Source organism: Hemiscyllium ocellatum, chromosome 5, assembly GCF_020745735.1.
Source record: "Hemiscyllium ocellatum isolate sHemOce1 chromosome 5, sHemOce1.pat.X.cur, whole genome shotgun sequence".
Taxonomy (NCBI): Eukaryota; Metazoa; Chordata; class Chondrichthyes; order Orectolobiformes; family Hemiscylliidae; genus Hemiscyllium; species Hemiscyllium ocellatum.
Window position 1 is genome coordinate 89,519,746 of NC_083405.1, and position 18,708 is coordinate 89,538,453.

General features: G+C 42.4%; 1 protein-coding gene across 6 annotated transcripts in view; it reads right to left on the minus strand.

The window, feature by feature from the left end:
* Positions 1-8,814: 8,814 nt before the first annotated feature.
* trdmt1 (tRNA aspartic acid methyltransferase 1) overlaps positions 8,815-18,708 on the minus strand; it is a 76,145-nt gene continuing 66,251 nt past the window's right edge. For all 6 annotated transcript variants that reach the window (XM_060825562.1, XM_060825561.1, XM_060825565.1 and 3 more), the window contains one exon: positions 8,815-9,714. In XM_060825562.1, coding sequence (XP_060681545.1) covers positions 9,614-9,714 — 101 coding nt within the window. In that variant the 3' untranslated portion in view covers positions 8,815-9,613. The remainder of the gene's footprint in view (positions 9,715-18,708) is intronic.

The following is an 18,708-nucleotide window of genomic DNA, read 5'->3' on the forward strand; positions in this document are numbered from 1 at the left end:
AACTCATTAATAGCTGCAGTGCATTAACTTTACCAAAATGAGGTAGAGACTTCAGACTGTAGTGGGAATGTTTGGACTAAAAAAATGTAGGAGAAAGTGAGGACTACAGATGTTGAAGACCAGAGTTGATAAGTGTGGTGCTGGAAAGGCGCAGCAGGCCAGATAGCATCTGAGGAGCAGGAGAGTCAACATTTCGGGCATAAGCCCTTCTCTACCATATTTATTATTCTTTAAATGGAGTATCTAACAGTTTAATTGAAAAGGTAGCCATTTCAGTAGAGCTTCCATGTATGACGTGCTCTTCCTGCATGATGTAGGAATCATGGTCACTGCCAGTGCTCCTGGACACCAAGTATGCAGGAGGTGTCTAGCTGCAGACACTGGCCAATTCATTTCAGAACTGTACCTATGTGAAGCATTCACAATGCTGACATTATTGTGAGGTGTGGTGGTCACACCAGAGGTAAAGTCTGAACAGACAGAAAGGGGTCGGGTGGCCAACAGTCAGGAAGGCAAGTAGTTCAGGAGACACCCCTGGCTTTCCCCTTTCTAAAAGATGTAGCATTTTGGATACTGCTGGGAGTGATGACTAACCGGGGTCGGTTTGCTGCACTACACGGGAGAAAGAAGTGGGGCAGAGCTACAGATGGGCAAGATTCCTTAGCAAGATGAACGCATGGGCATTTCAGTGGACACAAAAGTGATATGTTGCTTCCCTGGTGCCAGGATCAGGGATGTCTCGGAGTGGCCGCAGAGGAAGAGTAAACAGCCAGTCGGTGTGGTACCTGCAATATTGTATAAAAAGGGATGAGGTCCTGCAAGCAAAATATAAAGAGCTAGGATGGAAATTAATAAGTAGAACCACAAAGGTAACAATCTGAGGATTATTATCAGTAACATATGCTGGCCAACTTTGAAATATATATGGAATACATGGGTAAAGAAATGCTATGGCTGGAGGGCTTCAGATGCTTGTGACATTGGGACAAGATTGGGGAAACAGGACTGGTTGCATCTGGGGAGTTGGGGAAGGGTGGGGGCAGGACCAGGATCACCTTCCTCAGTGGGCTATTTGCTAATACTGTCAGGAAGGATTCAACTAGAATTATAGGGTGGCAGGGGGTTGGAACCTGAGCTGGGAGCCAGAGAAAAGGGAAAAGAAAGATAGAAACAAAAGACTAAAAAGTAAGATGCAAAATTGAAGGCAGAAAAAATAAGTGGGGAGAAACAAATGCAAAATAAAGCTAATATGGTTAAAATAACAAGTTTAAAGGCATTGTGACTCAATGTGTGGAGTGTTTGCAATAAGGAAGATGACTTAACAATGTACATAGATGTGCATGGTTATAATATATTTGCAATTATGGAGAAATAGCTACAGGGTGACCAAGGATTGGGGCTAAACATCCAGGGTATTCAAAATTTACAAAGGTTAGACAAACAGGGATAGGAGGTATGGGCTGGGAAAATCAAGATATGGAATCTGTATGTACAGAGATAAGAAAAATCAAGGGGCTAAAAATGATGGAGAAAGTTGTCTCTGGGCCTCCAACCACAATCAGAGGGATATAGGTTCAAATGGTTGAGTGACTTGGTGGGACAGAGAAATTAAGGCAACCAATATTATGTTGACAATTCTCAATGAACAGGTGCAGTGCAGGTACAATGCCAAAGGCAGTGATCCAGGTGGAGGGAAAGTTTTGGAGGCAGGTGACGGTGTCTGTGTGACAGGGGGAGGACTCTTGTCCAAAGAAATTCAGAAATTCACCAATATTGGTGATCAAGAAGAAAGATTAGAACAGCAATCCTTTTGGAGAGAAGAGAACATCTTCAAGGTTGGCACACCTGGAAGACATGTGGCAGAGTTAAACTCTAAGATAAATCAAAGAACTGCAGATGCTGAATATCTGAAAAAAAAACAAAACTGAACAAATCTGGCAGTATTTGTGGGGAAAAAGCAGAGTTAACATTTCAAGTCCAGTGACTCTTCATCAGAACTGTAACTTCAGTAACTTCACTAATATTAATTCCTCCAGCATCACAACCTTGGTCATGCAAAGTTTGCTCCATTGGTGTCGACACTGCATTGCAGGTCAAATAATTTGAATTTCAAAACTCATCTTTTTGTAATTTAAAGACAGAAAAGACAACATTGTGAGAAGCCTTTGATGGCTTCATTGAAAAAGGGATACATTGAGAATGGTACATGGAGGGAATTCTGGACAATGGTTGTAGTAGAATTGGCACATGGGTATCATCACCTATGCCATGTGGCAGCTCACTAACCAACAAGCTGCAACACAGTCGGCAACTTACAGCATAAAACTTTGCTATGAAGAAGCAACAGAAGCAGATGGACAGAGAATAGGCTCCCACGTAGTTAAAGATGCCCTCCAACACATCTCGTACACATCCTGCACTTGCGTCCTCAGACCCCACCCCTCCAACCGTAACAAGGACAGAACGCCCCTGGTGCTCACCTTCCACCCTACCAACCTTCGCATAAACCAAAATCATCCGCCGACATTTCTGCCACCTCCAAAAAGACCCCACCATAGGGATATATTTCCCTCCCCACCCCTTTCCGCCTTCCGCAAAGACCGTTCCCTCCATGACTATCTGGTTAGGTCCATGCTCCCCTAAAACCCTTCCTCCCATCCTGGCACCTTCCCCTGCCACTGCAGGAACTGTAGTACCTGCGCCCACACCTCCTCCCTCACCTCTATCCAAGGCCCTAAAGGAGCCTTCCACTTCCATCAAAGTTTTACCTGCACATCCACCAATATCATTTATTGTATCCGTTGCTCCCGATGCGGTCTACTCTACATTGGGGAGACTGGGTGCCTCCCAGCAGAGTGCTTTAGGGAACTTCTCCAGGACACCCGCACCAATCAACCACGCCGCCCCGTGGCCCAACATTTCAACTCCCCCTCCCACTCTGTCGAGGACATGGAGGTCCTGGGCCTCCTTCACAGTTGCTCCCTCACCACCAGACACTTGGAGGAAAAACGCCTCATCTTCTGCCTCGGTACACTTCAACCCCAGGACATCAATGTGGACTTCAACAGTTTCCTCATTTCCCCTTCCTCCACCTCACCCTAGTTCCAAACTTCCAGCTCAGCACTGTCCCCATGACTTGTCCGGATTTGTCCTACCTGCCTATCTCCTTTTCCACCTATCCACTCCACCCTCTCCTCCCTGACCTATCACCTATATCCCCTCCCCCACTCACTATTATACTCTATGCTACTTCCTCCCCACCCTCACCCTCCTCTAGTTTATCTTTCCACACTTCAGGCTCTCTGCCTTTATTCCTAATGAAGGGCCTTTGTCCAAAATGTCGATTTGGATGCTGCCTGAACTGCTGTGTTCTTCCAGCACCACTAATCCAGAATCCTAGGTCAAAAACCCACTTTCTCAAGACATTTCTTGTCCTCTCTGCCAAAAGATCTTTGGCTTTAGGATTTGCCTACTCAATCACCTGAGGACACAGGAATCATGAAGCCTGGTAGATGCCGACCATGTTTTGATAGATTGATGACCGTGACATATCAATTAGAAGGTTCCTTGTTCATATATAATATTTAGAAACAATCTTGCAGGCATAATATTGGATCCTGAAATATTTACGCATGAAATGGAGATGCACTCTGGTAGTACAGAAGGCCTATCTGCAATTTACAAGATATTTGAAGGTAACACAAGCTTAGATGTTTTTGCATTAGTGGATGCCAATTTGCTCATTGTTTTGCATTATTGCAATGTCACATGTGCAAAGTTCATTTCCCTGAAATCTGTTCATCATGCGGTTTTAAATATTTATCTCACATTTTCTTGAAAAAGATACAAAGGTTTTAATTGTCAACTGCTTAGCAAACCATTCTATTCATTACAATAAAACACTTCTCAGGCTATTACTTTTGTTACTTCTGGTAAGATTCCACTAAACAAAAACTCAATAGAAGAGACTTTTCTGTTCATATAGGTCATTCTTAAAAAAAGCACAAATTCAATTGAGACAAATTGTAACATAGCCAAGTCCACTAGGAGAATACTTTCAAAAAACCTTGAGAGACATCACCTCATTTATAAACAATGTGTTTGCTATGTTACAATAGCACTTATTATTTCACATATGGAGTCTAGGGAACTATTAATACAACTGAAACCAAACAGCACATCAAAGGAGCAAAAACAGAAATTGCTAGAAAAACACATGTTTGGCAGCATCTGTGGAGAAAAGTCAGAATGAATGTTTTGGATCTTTAACTTTTCCTTTCACACATTAAGGAACTCAAGGTGCACCAATTTGGAAATACCCAAAGCCCTCTAGAATCTTCCTCCCTCCTTCTCCCTCTGACTTGATCCCCTTTCCCAACTCCACTTCCTCTCATGTACTTACTATCCTTTTTACTATCTGATGCTGAACATTCTATACTCAGCAAAGGTTTTACTTTTATTCCTCTGTGGACAACATTGAAAATCACACAACATCAGGTTATAGTTGAACAAGTTTATTTGAATGTGCAAGCTTTCAGAGTGGTCTCATGTGATTTTTAATTTTGTTCGTCTCAGTCCAACACTCGCATTATCCCTCTGTAGCCCCACCTCAATCGATTTCGGGCATGACATGATGTTGAACTCTTCTTCCATTGCCTTTGCTTCCATGCCCATTTCTTTGGAAAAGAGTCCTTTTCCCATCCCATCAATCCATTCACTCGCCTCCAACTCTCTCCCTCTCTCTGGACACCTCCCACTGGGTTTTTACCTGCATTCAACCTGTTCATTGAGAACTGTTGACGTGACATTGGTTACTTCAATTTCTCTGCCCTCCCCCACCCACCACCTTACCCATTCCAATCTGTCTCCCTGTGAACTGACTGCACTCAGATCCAACCCTGACTTTATTAAGCCTGCCGATAAAGGTGGTGCTGATATTGGCTGGCAGACTGACCTCTACGTTGCAAAGGTTGAGTGCCAGCTCTCAGACACCTACTCCTATCCCCCGTTTGACCACGACAATACCACGGAACACCAAGCTACTGTGTCCACAGTTGTCACTAATCTCATCTGGTGATCTTCCCTCCAAGCTCATAATTCCACAACCCTGTGTAGCTTGCTTCCACCTCCTTCCCGAAATCCATAAACAGATGGCCTGGGCAGAGTCATTCCTTCAGCCTGCTCCTGCCCCATGAAACACATCCCTTCCTACCTCCGCTCATTTTTATTCTCTCCTTGTCCAGTCGCTGCCCACTTCCATCTGCGATTCCTCTGACACTTTAATCAGTTTCAGAATTTCCAGGTCACAAGTTCCAGCTGCCTCCTCTTTCCAATAGACATGCAATCCCTTTATACGTCCATCAGGATCGTCTCAGGGCTCTTCAAATCTTCTTGAAAAAAAGGTTTGAACCATTCCCATTCAACACCACCCTCCTCTGCCTGGGTGAGCTTGTCTTCACTTTGAACAACCTCTCCTTTCACTCTCTTCCGATCAAAGGGGTGGCCATGGGTAATCATGAGCCCCAGTTATGCCTACAGATTTGTGGAGTACATTGAATATTCCTTGTTTCAGTCTGAGTCTGGCCCCCACCCACAACTCTTTCTCCAATACATTGATAATATAATCGATGCTGTTTCCCACTCATTCAGAATTGGAAAAATTTATCAATTTTGCTTTCAATTTCCACCCCATTCTCACCTTCACCTGGTCCGTCTCTGACTCCTCCCTTTCCTTCCTCAACATCTCTGTTTCTGGGGATGGGTTGGCCACCAATATCCACTATTAAACCCGCCGACTCCCACAGTTACCTGGACTAGACATCTTTGCATCCTGTTTCCTGTAAAGACTCTATCGCATTTTCCCAGTTCCTCTCAGTCTCCGTCACATCTGTTCTGGTGATGTCAACTTTTACAAGGAGCCTCTGAAATGTCCACCTTCTTCCTCGATCAAGGATTCCCCATTACCATGGTTGACAGAGCCTGCAGCCATGTCTGACCCATCTCCTGCATTTTGCCCCCCCCCCCCCCCCCACACACACACACACACACACACACAAACAATAAGATCCTCCTCATCCTCTCCTACCATCCACCAGTATCCACATCCAAAGAATCATTAGCCACCATTTCCACTACTTCCACATATTCCCCTTCCCTCCCCTGTGAGCATTCTGCAAGGACCATTCCCTCTGGGACACTTTGGCTCACTCCCCACATGTGCACACAGCTCCATGGCTCCTGCCCATATACCTTCTCACTCCTCACCATCCAAGGTCCCAGACAAATCTTCCAGGTGAAGCAGCGATTTACCCACACTTCATTCAATTTAGCATACTGCGTTTACTGCTGAAAATGTAGCCTCCTCTACATTAGAGAAACAAAGTGCAGGCTGGGTGATTGCTTCACAGAACACCAAAATGAAAAGGAAGGAATATGAGTAAGTTCACAATCTGAAGAAGCTAAACTCTTCCCCCCCAGCACTCCAAACCTCCCATATTATTATATAAATGCTACCCCCTCCACACTTCACGTCAGCTCCGACACTTTAATCAGTTTCAGAATTTCCAGGTCACATGTTCCAGCTGCCTCTTCTTTCCAATAGACATGCAATCCCTTTATACGTCCATCAAGATAGTTTCAGGGCTCTTCAAATCTTCCTGAAAAAAAGGTTTGAACTATTCCCATCCAACACCACCCTCCTCTAACTGGATGAGCTTGTCTTCACTTTGAACAACCTCTCCTTTAACTCCATGCTACCCCCTCCACACTTCACGTTAAACTCAAAACGTTAGCTTGCTTTCTTTCACAGGTGCTGCCTGACCTGCTGTGATTTTCAGTATTTTTTGATTTAAAATCTGGAATGTGTACTGAAAACAATTTGACAGGGAGATGGGGGACAGAGCAGATGTGGTAAAGGAGTAGCTGGGGTTGAATTTTTGAAGTGCATCCAGGAGAGCTTTTTGTGCCAGGAAATAGATGGTCCTTCGAGAGTTGGGGAATCCTAGGAAATGAAACTGGTCAAATGGCTGAAGTTTCAGTGGATAAGCGTTTTGGGGATAGTGACCATAATACTATAAGTTTCAAAGTCATTATGGAAAAGGAGATTGTAGAAGTTGTGTCTAAATTAGGGGAAGGCCAATTTCGATATTAGTGGACAGGATCTAGCAAACAGACTGTGAGCAGTAACTGCAGTCAAGCCTACATTGGGAAGGTGAAAGTCTTTTAAAAGTACTATAGTGAGAATTCAGGTTTAGCATGTTCCTCTAAGAGTGAAGAGCAAGTGCAGCAAGTCCAGGGATACCCGGATGTCAAGATGGCAGCAGTGGGGCTCGGCTGCTCGTGGCTTTTGCCATATCCACACAGTTTCATTGTTGCCTTTCCAGCTTGTTTTATTTGCCTGGGCTTCCTACCAAAGTCCTCCTGTGACAGACCGGGGCCTGGTGCATCTTCACCCTTGCTCCATCTCAAGTGGCAGCATTGGAGGACAAATCAGGACCCCATCATTCAGTGTCCAGCATCGGGAGAGATGCAGGACCCATGCAGTGTGCCTTTCTCTAGCTTGGAGGCAGTGAATGCAGAAAGGATGGCACCAGAAAAGGAGCACATTGCCAGGGCCCAGGGAACGATGTCGGACTGGGGCAACTGGAGGAGTAGATAGGGTAAAGTCGACAGAGAGGAAAAGAGGATCTTTTGAAGATTTTAGTATTACCAATTTATTATTTATTTCGGTATTTTACCATTTATACAACTTATTTAGTAATTTATTCCGTAATCCAAGATGGCACCAGAACATGGCAACATTACCCATTTTTCACTGCACCTAGGTACAAGTGACAATATATTAAATAAAGCTAAATGTCAAGCGATAGAGTGCTTGATAAAGAGAGAAGAAAAAAAAATTGAAGATTTCTGCTGCATCACTGGTCTGTTTATCCATCTTAAGGTCAGGGCCAAGAACTTAATACAGTATTTCTGATGAGATCCAATAGAGTTTCACATAACCATGACATAAATTCCATCCCTTAGTATGCCAGTTCTCTTTAGATGACTATCAACATTCCTAGCTGTTTTAATTTTAATTGCTTTTGGGTTAGCAATTGGAAATTTCGTTGAAACCACCATCATGCCAGAAATACTGGGAAACGCTGTTTTGGGGAGTTTTCAACCAGTTTGCCTCGTGAGTTCCAACTACAAAAATGATATAGACGTCAAACTCACTTCCATTCCAGGTACACATTACATCTACTTCCAAAAGAAAGGCAATGAAAATTAAACCTTCCTTCTCTGTTGTCAAATAACTGAATAAAATTTAGCATTAAAAAAAACTTCAGTTGCGCATCAGACACTTTTGATAAATATTGAAAAGATTTGGACGCAGGAGGAATTTTTAGTCACATATTTATTCAAAAGAAGTTCAAAAGAAATAGATTCCAGAACAGACAGATGTATCACCAGTTGCAGACATGCATCCATGATGATATGTTGCTTCCCTGGTGCGAGGGTGAAGGGTCACTACAAACCATGAATCTCCTGCTTTTCCTCTGTAACCTTGCACTTTACTTCTATCCAAATAATCATTCAATACATTCCTGAATTCCTCAATGGAATCTGCCTCCAGAATACTAAAGGAAGGAATTTGCAGTAAACCTTTCCAAAATAATATTTTGGCCTGAAATGAAGTTCAATGTCAAATTCTGGACTGGAAGGCTGTAAAGGTTATGAAGAGAATCATATTACAACTGTAATAAATGAACAGTAGACTGCCAAATTCTTCAATGAAGACATACAGACTCTTCATTCAATATGACCTGGCATTATTATATAATTCTAAGTCACTGCATTATATTTCAGAACTAGAACCACGAGATGAAGCAGTAGCACTTTGAAAGCTAGTGATTCCAAATTAACCTGTTGAATTATAACCTAACTTTATCTACCCTAGTTCAATACCGGCACCTCCAAATCAGAACTAGAATACGGAGACATAATAAACAAGGACTTGATGTACAAATAAATAGTGCAATGTAAAACTGCCATGATTGAAACAAAATGACCCTGCATGAAACTTTTTGGTTTATTCTTTCAAAATACAAACAATTTGTCATCAGACTGAATTTATTAAACAATTTAAAAAACAGCTCGGTTAAACATTTTAAATATACGAGAATTATTTTTAATTTGTTCACATTACAGTGTGTTTTGATTCTTGCACATAACTTCAGCATTGCTGGCTATACCATCATTTGTTGCTTATTCTTAATTGCCCTTGAAAAGATGCTGGTGAAACACCTTGAACTGCTATTGTCTGTCTGGTGGTGTCGGGTACAGTGCTCTTAGGAAGCTGAATAAGAGTTATGTCACAAAACCCCAGCTACAAAGCAAAACATTCAGCTTACATTCCATGCTGTACTGATTAAGTTTTGATATTTTAATGCATGGAAGGGCAGACTTGTATGCAGTGATATCAAAAAGACAATTTCAATATATTGATAATATTAAAAACAGGCATAGTTATTAGGTAAAATAAGCATTTCCAGATTTATTAGGCAAAATGAGCATTTCCAGATGTACATATTTACACAGAATACATCATAAATCTTATTGGCTTTTGATATCACTGAACCATCAAGCCAATGAGCTTGGCGACCACGTTGATATTGAGGCTGTTTCCAAGCAGACGATAACTTTGTCTCAGTGAAATATTCTGAGGAAAACCTGCAAGGATATTAAAATATAATTAAAAGTAGAAATAAAAGCTCAAGGGGGAATGGAGAGGTTTCAAACCCAGAAGTGTCAGGTGTCTTTAAATTTAAATACATTTGTGAATTACGTGATTTTAATATATTTGAATATTGCTGAAAAAAGGACATTGTCCAAATTTTGCTCTCTTTCTCAAAAATATAAACAAACATAAAGGCAAAGAGAATTTATAACAGAAATGAAAATAGTGCTGTTTAGTGAGTACAGTGCTAAGTTTGCGCTCAAATTTCTCCAAGAGTTCATTAAATCCAAGGTTGTCCCAGCTTACATTTTCAAATACATTAATAATGCCAAAGACTGATATAGTTCCACAATTCAGCAGGTGTTTAAGCAAGATGAACAAGTTGGTTCTAGGAATACAAATGTACACCATTCCATATCTTTTGCACATTCTGAGTACACACATTCTTTCAATTGTCGATTCAGAGCCTTCGAGATGCACAGCATGGAAACAGATTCTTCTGTCCAACTCATCCATGCCGACCAGATATCCTAAATTTATCTAGTCCTATTTGCCAGCATTTGGCCCAAATCCCTCTAAACCCTTCCTCTTCATATCCATCCAGATGCCCTTTAAATGTAATTGTACTAGCCTCCACCACTTCCTCTAGCAGCTCATTCCATACATGCACCATCCTCTATGTGAAAATTGGTTAGACCACTGTTGGTATATTGGGTGCAATTCTGGTCGTCTTCCTATCGGAAAGATGTTGTGAAACTTGAAAGGGTTCAGAAAAGATTTACAAGGATGTTGCCATGGTTGGAGGATTTGAGCTGTAGGGAGAGGCTGAACAGGCTGGGGCTGTTTTCCCTGGAGTGTCGCAGGCTGAGGGGTGATCTTATAGAGGTTTACAAAATTATGAGGGGCATGGATAGGATAAATAGACAAATTCTATTCCCTGGGATTGGGGAATCCAGAACGAGAGGGCATAGGTTTAGGGTAAGAGGGGAAAGATATAAAAGAGAACTAAGGGGTAACTTTTTCATGCAGAGGGTGGTATGTGTATGGAATGAGCTGCCAGAGGATGTGGTGGAGGCTGGTACAATTGCAACATTTAAGAGGCATTTGGATGGGTATATGAACAGGAAGGGTTTGGAGGGATATAGGCCGGGTAGTGGCAGGTGGGACTTGATTGGGTTGGGATATTTGGTCAGCGTGGACAGGTTAGACCGAAGGGTTTGTTTCCATGCCATACATCTCTATGACTCTATGGTGATCACCTCTAACAAGATGTTCCCAATGAGCCAAAAAACATATCACACATGAATAATAGTCTGTGAATTTCACTTTGGGTGTGAGCTAGGTATATAGGCTATGTATTCCAAAGACTGGTGTATCGTATTAAACAGCATTCAGCTTGGCTGTTCATAACATGGAAAAGTACTGACTGTGCTCAATCAATCAATCAATCAATCAATCAGTCAGCGCTTGCAAAACTCAAAACATATTGTCCAACATTCGATGTGATTTTAGGATTAGCCAACATTTGCTAAATAACCTCAAATGTGCTAAGAATTCCACTGACAATTAAAGTAAAGATCATTAATCAGACTCACATTGTGGCATACTTGCACACACTGGAAGTTACATACTTTAATACACAGATCCCTGTTCTTCGTACATTGAAAGAACGTGCACATACATTGCGCCAGTCCCAACTTAAAACACGGACTATAAACCTCTCGTTCATTCCTCAGGGCCCTGTCTTGACCAGAATCAACCTGCTTGGTTAAAATTTAAACAGCTCTCAGCAGTTAACTTTCAGTCATCTTCCAACTAATGAATTCTTCAGGGCAACACCACTATTAATTTGAGCCCACTGACAATCTGACAAGTATCAAGTCACATTTGTATCACGCAAGTTGCAGGCAATGACTAACTCTAACAAAAGACGAATCTAACCATTGCCAGTTGACATTCAATGGCATTACCTTCACTCAATTAGTGAGCATCCTAAAGTTTACTATCGATCAGAAACTAAACTGGACCAACATATAAATACTGTGTTTACAAGAGCAGGTCAGAGCTTGGAATCATACAAAGAGTAATTCACGTTCTGACTCCCAAACAGCACAAGTCAGGACTGTGATGGAATGCTCCCCATTTGCCTGGATGAGTTCAGCTCCAACAACCCTCAAGAAGCTTGACATTAACCAGAACAAAGCAGCTCACTTGATTGGGCTCTCCTCATAGAACAATCCCTCATTCAGTGCAGCTTTATTGCACGCCCTCTGATGTTTACCCAATCTATTTTATAATTTACATAAATAAAAAATGCTAAAACAGACCTTAGATAAATAAAATTTCCTTTTTCTATCTGTTTTGGCTCTGTTTTCTCATATTAAGTTTTTTTAAGTCACCTGATATCATGTCACTAATAATAAATCTAACATTTTACTGCCTATTACTGTTGTTGGGATATCTGTTATTAGGGAACTATTTCAGAATGCTAAGAATTCTGTAAGACTGAAACAAATGCACCTAATACGTCTGCAGCTACCTCTTAGGTTCCCAGCTGTCAAGTTGAGAGACTTTTTAAATCACTGAAGATCCTGAATCAGCCTCATCAGCCATTTTTAGATTCATGCGAGACAAGATTTACCTGTAAGGAATAGCCAATATTAGCAACTCAGCATTATAACTTAATATGACTCTGTCTCTAAAGGCCCTAAATTTAACTTAATTAATTTCTTCTCATTTACATAACTACTGACATATTTACAGGTACAACTTGTTTATATGGAAAATGTTCTGCCTGGAGATCAGTGTTGAGTGAGGTCCCACAGGGCTCTGTTCTTGGGCCTCTGGTCTTTGTAGTTTTTATAAATGACTTGGATGATGAGGTTGAGGGGTGGGTTAGTAAATTTGCAGATGACACAAAGGTTGGAGATGTCATCCATAGTATAGAGGACTACGGCAGGCTGGGCTGAGAAATGGCAGGCTGAGTTCAACCTGGATAAATGTGGAGTGGTGCATTTTGGAAGGTCAAGCTTGAATGCTGAATATAGGATTAAAGACAGGATTCTTGACAATGTGGAGGAAAAGAGGAATCTGGGTGTGCAAGTACATAGATCCCTCAAAGTTGCCACCCAAGTGGATAGGGTTGTTCAGAAAGCATATGGTATTTTGGCTTTCATTAACGGGGGAAATCGAGTTTAAGAGCCGTGAGGTTTCAGTGCAGCTCTACAAGTCCATGGTGAGACCACACTTGGAATACTGTGTCCAGTTCTGGTCTATAAGAAAGCTACAGAGGCTTTGGAGAGAGTGCGTGGAAGGTTTACCAGGATGCTGCCTGTTCTGGAGGGCTTGCCTTATGAAGAAAGGTTGAATAAGCTCAGACTTTTCTCTCTGGAGAGGAGGAAGAGAGGAGACCTGATCGAGGTGCACAAAACAATGAGAGGAATAGAGTCAATAGCCAAAGACTTTTCCCCAGGGCAGGATTGACTGGTCCAAGAAGTCATAGTTTGAAGACATTAGAAGGAAGGTATAAAGGAGACGTCAGAGGTCTTTACGCAGAGAGTTGTGAATGCATAGAATGCGTTGCCAGCTATGGTGGTGGAAACAGTCATTGGGGACATTTAAGCGACTGCTGGACATGCACATGGATAGCAGTGAGTTGAGGGGTGCATAGGTTAAGTTACTATATTTTACAATAGGATTAAATCTCAGCACAACATCGTGGGCCAAAGGGCCTGTTCCTGCATTGCACTGTTCATTGTGCTATAGAAGACTAGCAAGAGACATAGCCAACATAGAAAAATACAGCACAGAACAGACCCTTTGGCCCAGCATGTCCATGCCAACCATGATGCCAATCTAAACTCATGCCACCTGCTTACACATAGTCCATATCCTTTTATTTCCAGCCTTTTAATTTGGCTATCTAAATGCCTCTTAAAATGCTACTTTCACATCTGCTTCTACCACCTCCCCACGCCAGCACATTTCAAGCACATACCACCCTATGTAAAAAGCTTCCCTTGCATGTCCTTTAAACTTACACCCCTCACCTGAAACCTATGCTCCCCAGCATATACAATTCACCCAGGGAAAAGGACTCTAATTATTCACCCAATCCACATCACTCAATTTTATATACTTCGATCAGGTCACCCCCTCAACTTCTGAAACTCAACAGGAAACAGTCCAAGTTTGTCCAACCTCTCCTTATAGCTAATACACTCTAACCCCAGACATCTTGGTAAACCTTTTTTGCACTCTCTCCAAAGTCTTCACATTCTTCCTATAGTGTGGTGACAAGAACTGCACATGATACTCGAAATATGGCTTTAATAAAGTTTAATACAGCTGCAACATGACTTGTCAACAATTACACTCAATGTCCTGACTGAAGGCAAGCATGCCATCTACCTTATTTATAACCTTATCCACTTGTGTTGCTACATTCAGGAAGCTATGGATTTGCACCCCAAGATCCCTCTGTATATCAATGTTCCTCACGATCCTGCCATTTACAGTGTATTTCACTCTTGCATTTGACCTCCCAAAATGCATTACCTTACTCTTATCTGGATTAAAGTCCGTTTCTTCGCCTAACTTATCAACTGATCTATATCCTGCTGCATCCTTTGACAACCTTCCTCACTATCCACAATTCCACTAAATTTTGTGTCATCTGCAAGCTTACTAATCAGACCACCTACATTTTCATCCAAACTATTTGTATTCTAAACAACAGAGGTTCCTGTATTGATCCTTGCTGAACAACACTGGTCACAGACTTCTGATCAGAAAAATATCCTTGCACAACTACTTTGACATCTCTAGCCAAGCCAACTTTGTATCCAACTTACCAACTCACTGCAGATCCCATATGATTTAAACGTTTGGACCAGCCTACCATAAGGAACCTTGTCAAATGCTTTAGGAAATTCCAAGTACTGTCATAGAGATGTACCGCATGGAAACAGACCCTTCTGTCCAACCCCCCATGCCGACCTGATATCCCAACCCAATCTAGTCACATCTGCCAGCACCCCGGTCCATATCCCTCCAAACCCTTCCTATTTATATACCCATCCAAATTCCTCTCTACCATGCCTGAAACGTCTAAACCCTGGAGCATTGAACTGCCGGTCCTGCCCTTCTCTCAACTACTTTTCCATACAGACAGTTCTCCTATAATGAGATGGTTGTGTTCTTGTGCAATCCCATGTTACAGAAAAATCATACTTTAGAAACAGCGCTTAAAGTGTTGGCAATATAATTGCATTACAACCAACACACATTTTAGAAGTTTGGACTTTAGAAATAGCGTCTCCAGATCGTCAACTGCATTACGCTAATTTAAACCTTGCCGAGTAACACTAGCAAACCTTCCTGCTCCTCCAGTTCAGGTGCAACCTAGTCTTCTTGTACAGGTCCCTCCTGCCTTGGAAGATATCCTAGTGGCCCAGATATGATTATATTCCCTATAGAACGGAAACAGGCGCTTCGGCCCAATAAATCCACACTGACTCTCTGAAGAGTAACCCACCCAGACCCATTCACCTCTGACTAATGTACCTAAAACAATGGGCAATTTAGCATGGCCAATTCACCTGACACACAATCTTTGGATTGTGGGAGAAAATCCACGCAGACACAGGGAGCATGTGCAAACTCCATACAGACAGTTGTCCAACGCTGGAATGGAACCCAGGTCTCTGGCACTGTGCCATCCTAATCTGAGCACTCCCTCCTACACCAGCCCTTTCGCCATGTATTCAACTGTGTTACCTTGATATTTCTAGCCTCAGTAGCATTAGCACAGCGAGTAATCTTGTGATTACAACCCTCTAGGCCCAGCTTTCAACTTTCTAACCAACTACCTAACCTCCCTTCACAGGATCTACCTTCATGCCTATGTTATTAGTACCAATATGGACCCCAACCTCTGGTTATTCACTCTCCCTTTTCAGAATGTCCTGCTCAGAGACATCCTGATGAATCCTGATGAAGGGCTTCTGCCCAAAACGTCGATTTTCCTGCTCCTTGGATGCTTCCTGACCTGCTGTGCTTTTCCAGCACCACTCTAATCTTGACTATAAAGTCCCCGTTACTACTGCTCACCTACACTTCCAACCTCCCTGCTGTACAACAGTTGACCGTGATGTCAGTGATCTGGCTGCTGCAATTGCATTTCCTGAGAGGTCATCCCCTTCAACAGTATTCAAAACTTGCTGAGAGAAGAATAGACACAGGGGACTCCTACTCTCAAATACTATTTTGCTTTTCCTTGCCAACTTCTTAGCCCGCCTTTCCCGAATTATAAAATTTTCCATCTGAGAAAACATTTTTGGCAAATGTTTAAACTTCCTCCCTTGAACTAACATAATCTTTAATTTCACTTGTTAGTCATGGTTGGACCACTTTTCCAATGGTTTTGAATTCATTAACTGAAATGAACTGCAGCCATTTAAGAAGGCAGCTCACCATCATTTCTCAAGGGCTATTAAGGACAGACAATAAATGCTGACCAGCCAGCAAAGCGCAGACTCAACAAATGAATAAAAATAATTAAATGTTTATTTGTTGCAAATTAGGTATTAACTCTTTAAAATGCTAGCTTGCCTTCTGTCACTTTATTCAACATACTTAGCCAATCCTATCTTAGCCATCTCAGCCCTTAAACCATTTACAGTTGGCTTTATTTAGAGTTAAGAATTTAGCTTCACACTTAATGAAATCTCCTTTCAAACTCACTACAAAATTCCTCATGTTATGGTCATTTGTCTCTAGATGGCCCTTTACAGATATTTCAACTAATTAACCCTTTCAATTTCCACAATACTTGATCCAAAACAGCTTGTTTCCTAGTGAGTTCCTCAGCATATTCTTGTAAACAATTATCTTGTATTCACCCCGCCATTCTATCCTGCTGCAAATTTGGTTTGCCCAGTCCATATGAAAGGTAACATCCCCTCTATATTTGGTATATCACATTTATTGCATACACCTCTAACTTTCTGATAAATGGTAAAGAATGTTCTGGACGGAAAATGTGTTGCTGGAAAAGCACAGCAGATCAGGCAGCATCCAAGGAACAGGAGATTCGACGTTTCGGGCATAAGCCCTTCTTCAGGAATGAGGAAAGTGTGTCCAGCAGGCTAAGATAAAAGGTAGGGAGGAGGGACTTGGGGGATGGGCGATGGAGATGTGATAGATGGAAGGTGGTCAAGGTGAGGGTGATAGGCCGGAGTGGGGTGGGGGCGGAGCGGTCAGGAAGAAGATTGCAGGTTAGGAAGGCGGTGCTGAGTTCGAGGGAATTGACTGAGACAAGGTGGGGGGAGGGGAAATGAGGAAATTGGAGAAATCTGAGTTCATCCCTTGTGGTTGGAGGGTCCCAGGCGGAAGATGAGGTGCTCTTCCTCCAAACGTCGTGTTGTTATGGTCTGGCGGTGGAGGAGTCCAAGGACCTGCATGTCCTTGGTGGAGTGGGAGGGGAAGTTGAAGTGTTGAGCCACGGGGTGGTTGGGTTGGTTGGTCCGGGTGTCCCAGAGGTATTCTCTGAAACGTTCCGCAAGTAGGCGGCCTGTCTCCCCAATATAGAGGAGCCCACATCGGGTGCAGCGGATGCAACAGATGATGTGTGTGGAGGTGCAGATGAATTTGTGGCGGATATGGAAGGATCCCTTGGGGCCTTGGAGAGAAGTAAGGGAGGAGGTGTGGGCGCAAGTTTTGCATTTCTTGCAGTTGCAGGGGAAGGTGCCAGGAGTGGAGATTGGGTTGGTGGGGGGTGTGGACCTGACGAGGGAGTCACAAAGGGAGTGGTCTTTTTGGAACGCTGATAGGGAAGGGGAGGGAAATATATCCCTGGTGGTGGGGTCCATTTGGAGGTGGCGGAAATGACGGCGGATGGTACGCTGCATATGGAGGTTGGTGGGGTGGTAGGTGAGAACCAGTGGGGTTCTGGCCTGGTGGTGGTTGGAGGGGCGGGGCTCACGGGTGGAGGAGCGGGATGTGGAGGAGATGCGGTGGAGGGCATCGTCGATCACGTCTGGGGGGAATCTGTGGTCCTTGAAAATGGAGGCCATCTGGGCTGTATGGTATTGGAACTGGTCCTCCTGGGAGCAGATGCGGCGGAGATGAAGGAATTGGGAATATGGGATGGCGTTTTTACAGAATGTTCTGGGCCCATAAACTGCTGTTTCTTACTTATATTCAAAATGACTCGACCTTTTGATTTTCTAAGCCAACATTATTTCTCTTTACTCACTTCATCCTATCTTTCATTATCAGGGCCACCACACTTCCTTTTCCATTTTGACACATTCTTTTAAACATATCCTGAAATAATAGATACTAAAATTCCACATTACAGAAAACATGTTTCTCTGATCACTATTACATCAAATCTATTTGCTTCATTATGCTTTTATTTTATCCAGTTTGCTGTGAATGCTTTTTGTATCCAGATGTGGTACCTTTGATGTTGATACTTTTCTAATATTTCTGAGTTCACCTCAGTCATTAATGTCACATTCATCATTCTAACTTAATTTGTCACTTCAAGAACCAAACTGCTTATCTTTTAAAATCAAAAATGCTGCTAAAAAGTTCCTGTACTATTTCTGTATTTATTCTTTTCTGAATTTCACTATCTCCCGATCTCACTTGCAGCACTCTCTTTCCTCTCCACTTCATTATTTTAAAACTTTGTCTACTGCTCTATAATGCAACTCAATGGGACCCAAGCACCAGCCTGTAAAGTCACCATGGAATAACTTTCTCTTTCCTGGTACTGGTGCCAGATAATAATAATTCTATTTTGGTGCAGAGAAATTGGAGATCAGGTGTTTACCCATAGAAAGGTTGAAACAAGTCAGTCTTGAATCACTGTTTTGCTCTCAAGTCACTGATTTTGTTTCTACAATAGCAAGACAGGAAGCAGATCATCCATCCACTATAATTGCTGACACCCTGAAGTATGCACCCCAAACAGATAA